The sequence below is a fragment of the Nothobranchius furzeri genome, chromosome 13, assembly GCF_043380555.1.
Source record: "Nothobranchius furzeri strain GRZ-AD chromosome 13, NfurGRZ-RIMD1, whole genome shotgun sequence".
NCBI classification, from domain to species: Eukaryota; Metazoa; Chordata; class Actinopteri; order Cyprinodontiformes; family Nothobranchiidae; genus Nothobranchius; species Nothobranchius furzeri.
Window position 1 is genome coordinate 65,740,125 of NC_091753.1, and position 2,500 is coordinate 65,742,624.

The 2,500-nt window shown below is 41.0% G+C and overlaps 1 protein-coding gene across 1 annotated transcript in view; it reads right to left on the reverse strand.

Annotated features, from left to right (window-relative positions):
* prss16 (serine protease 16) overlaps positions 1-2,500 on the reverse strand; it is a 32,842-nt gene that overhangs the window by 5,733 nt on the left and 24,609 nt on the right. Inside the window, exon 14 of the mRNA XM_054743455.2 lies at positions 1-219. This exon is cut by the window's left edge and continues 5,733 nt beyond it. Within this exon, the coding sequence (XP_054599430.1) occupies positions 148-219 (72 nt within the window). The 3' untranslated portion in view covers positions 1-147. The remainder of the gene's footprint in view (positions 220-2,500) is intronic.

The following is a 2,500-nucleotide window of genomic DNA, read 5'->3' on the forward strand; positions in this document are numbered from 1 at the left end:
TCTTGATAAACATTTTAGATAAAGCTAAAACCAAAAGGAGCGCTTATCTGCAGTGAGGGTTCATAGCTGGGATTTAAGAGGAAGAAAAGACAAAGTAGAAAATCCAAAATGATGTAAAGATGAGACCTGATCATGTGATCTGGTCAGTCAGATGGACACTGTCTCCATCGTCTTCAGAGCTGCTGTCCTCAACCAGCTGGTAACACGTTCCTCAATCTCCTGAGAGTCCCAAACAACAACAGAAAAGCAGGAAGTCTTTATATACGAGCAACAGGCTTATCTGGTTAATAATGCTTCTACTGCAGAGTCGTTGGATTACTGCAGAGTTTCTAAGATTTATGTTCCTCCATTGGTCATTATTAGTGTGTGTGTGTGTGTGTGTGTGTGTGCCTGCGTGCGTGCGTGCGTGTGTGTGTGTGTGTGTGTGTGTGTGTGTGTGTCTGCTCCTGTGTAGTTCATGGACAAATATAAAAGCCTTGAAGGAGTGAACATACCAATCATTATTATTATTATTATTATTATTACTAGTACTACTACTACTACTTACTACTACTATTATTAGTATCACTATCTCTTCACAGCACGGAATCTGTTCTGTTGAGAGTTTTTAACGACGTCCTCCTTGCCACAGACTCGGGAGATCCTGTGATTTTAGTTCTCTTAGACTTGACTGCTGCTTCGACACAGTGAACTATAATGTTTTCATGTCACGCTTGGAGCAATGTGTCGGGGTTCATGGCACTGCCCTGGAGTGGTACAGATCATATCTGGCACAGAGAAGTTTCTGTGTGAACTTCAACAGTTTCCACTCTTCCTCTGCTCCATTGTCATGTGGGCTTCCTCAGGGCTCAATACTTGGTCCTCTACCTTTTAGTTTGTATCTGCTGCCTCTAGGATCCATTTTTAGGAAACACAAAATTGCCTTCCATTGCCATGCAGACGATACACAGATGTATCTCCCGCTAAAACAAAAGGCTGCAGTATAAAATCTCTAGTGGTTTGTTTGGATGAGGTAAAATCTTGGGTGGCTTTTAACTTTTAAATTTTAATGAGAAAAAGACAGAGTTTGGTACTGGTACCTCCAGCAAGCCCACTCCTACGGACTTAGGCCCCCCTGGCACTGCACAGGAAGCCAACAGTGACCAACTTGGGTTTTAAAATGGTCAGTGAATTTAGGTTGGACAGTCAGATCAGTGCAGTTGTCAAATCCTGCTTCTTCCATTTGAGACAGTTGGCAAAGGTAAGGTGTATTTTGACTAGAGAGGATTTTAAAACTGTATTCCAAGCTTTTATTATAACTCGTCTGGATTACTGTAACTCTGTGTTTTGGTATGAGCCAGTCCTCACTGTCTTGACTTTTAACTGGTACAGGGAGGAGTGAACACATCACTCCTGTTTTATCATCACTGCACTGGCTTCCTGTCCATTTTAGGGTTCATTTTAAACTTCTGTTATTTGTTTTTAAGTATTTTAAACGGTCTTGCCCCACCCTACCTCTCTGAGCTATTGCACGTTCACTCCTCCTCTCGGCCGCTCAGGTCATCTGACCAGCTGCTCCTGGTCGTTCCAAGGACACAGTGTAAGCTCAGAGGGGATAGGACCTTCGCTGCTGCTGCTCCCAGACTATGGAACTCTTTCCTGGCACATGTTAGAAAGGCCTCCTCACGGGCAACTTTTAAATCATCTTTAAAGACCCACCTTTTTAGCTTGGCTTTCGACACCATATGAAGTTTTGGATTTCTATAAGAGTTTACTGTTTTATTTTCGTGTGCTTTTAACTTTTATACTGTATCCTATTTTATTCTGTTTTATGCTTTTATGTTTTCATGTTCTGCACTTTGGTCAGTGAGGGCTGTTTTTAAAGTGCTTTATAAATAAAGTTGGCTTGGCTATTATTATTACTATTATTAGTAGTAGTGGTAGTAGTAGTAGTAGTGGTGGTAGTATTATTTGCAACGTCCAGCAATGGTCAGTTTTTAGGTGCAGTTAAACCATTCAACATCTGGTCAAAAAGGAGACACGAGACTGCATGTGTCCCCTTTAAATCTGCCTGCCTTCATCCCACCAGCTGGAGCTCAGAGCCTGCAGCTGAACACAGATAACGACATGTCAACAATAACATTCTCTCCTCAAGGTCCAATCTTTCAGGATTCTTCATGCCTCCATGTAAGGAACACTCGCAGCTCGGATCAGTTGCTAAATCAAAGAATGACTTCCTAAATCAGATATGAACTTCTACAACTTATAAGCTAGATAATCATTAAATAAATGTTTGTTTATGGCCACTTATAATAACTATAATATAATGAAATGTTTCATTAATCTGTGCTCAATGATTGAAGTTTGAAATGAATGTTATGTCATGATTACAGTGATTGAAATATGTTTCAGCGTGTTTACGTGACGAGGTCTTCGCCATTTGCACTCACACAAGAACTAAGTAAGGTTAAGTTAAACTCGTGACACATAAATAGCCTTTACCCCAGTCAGAGCGTCCGGT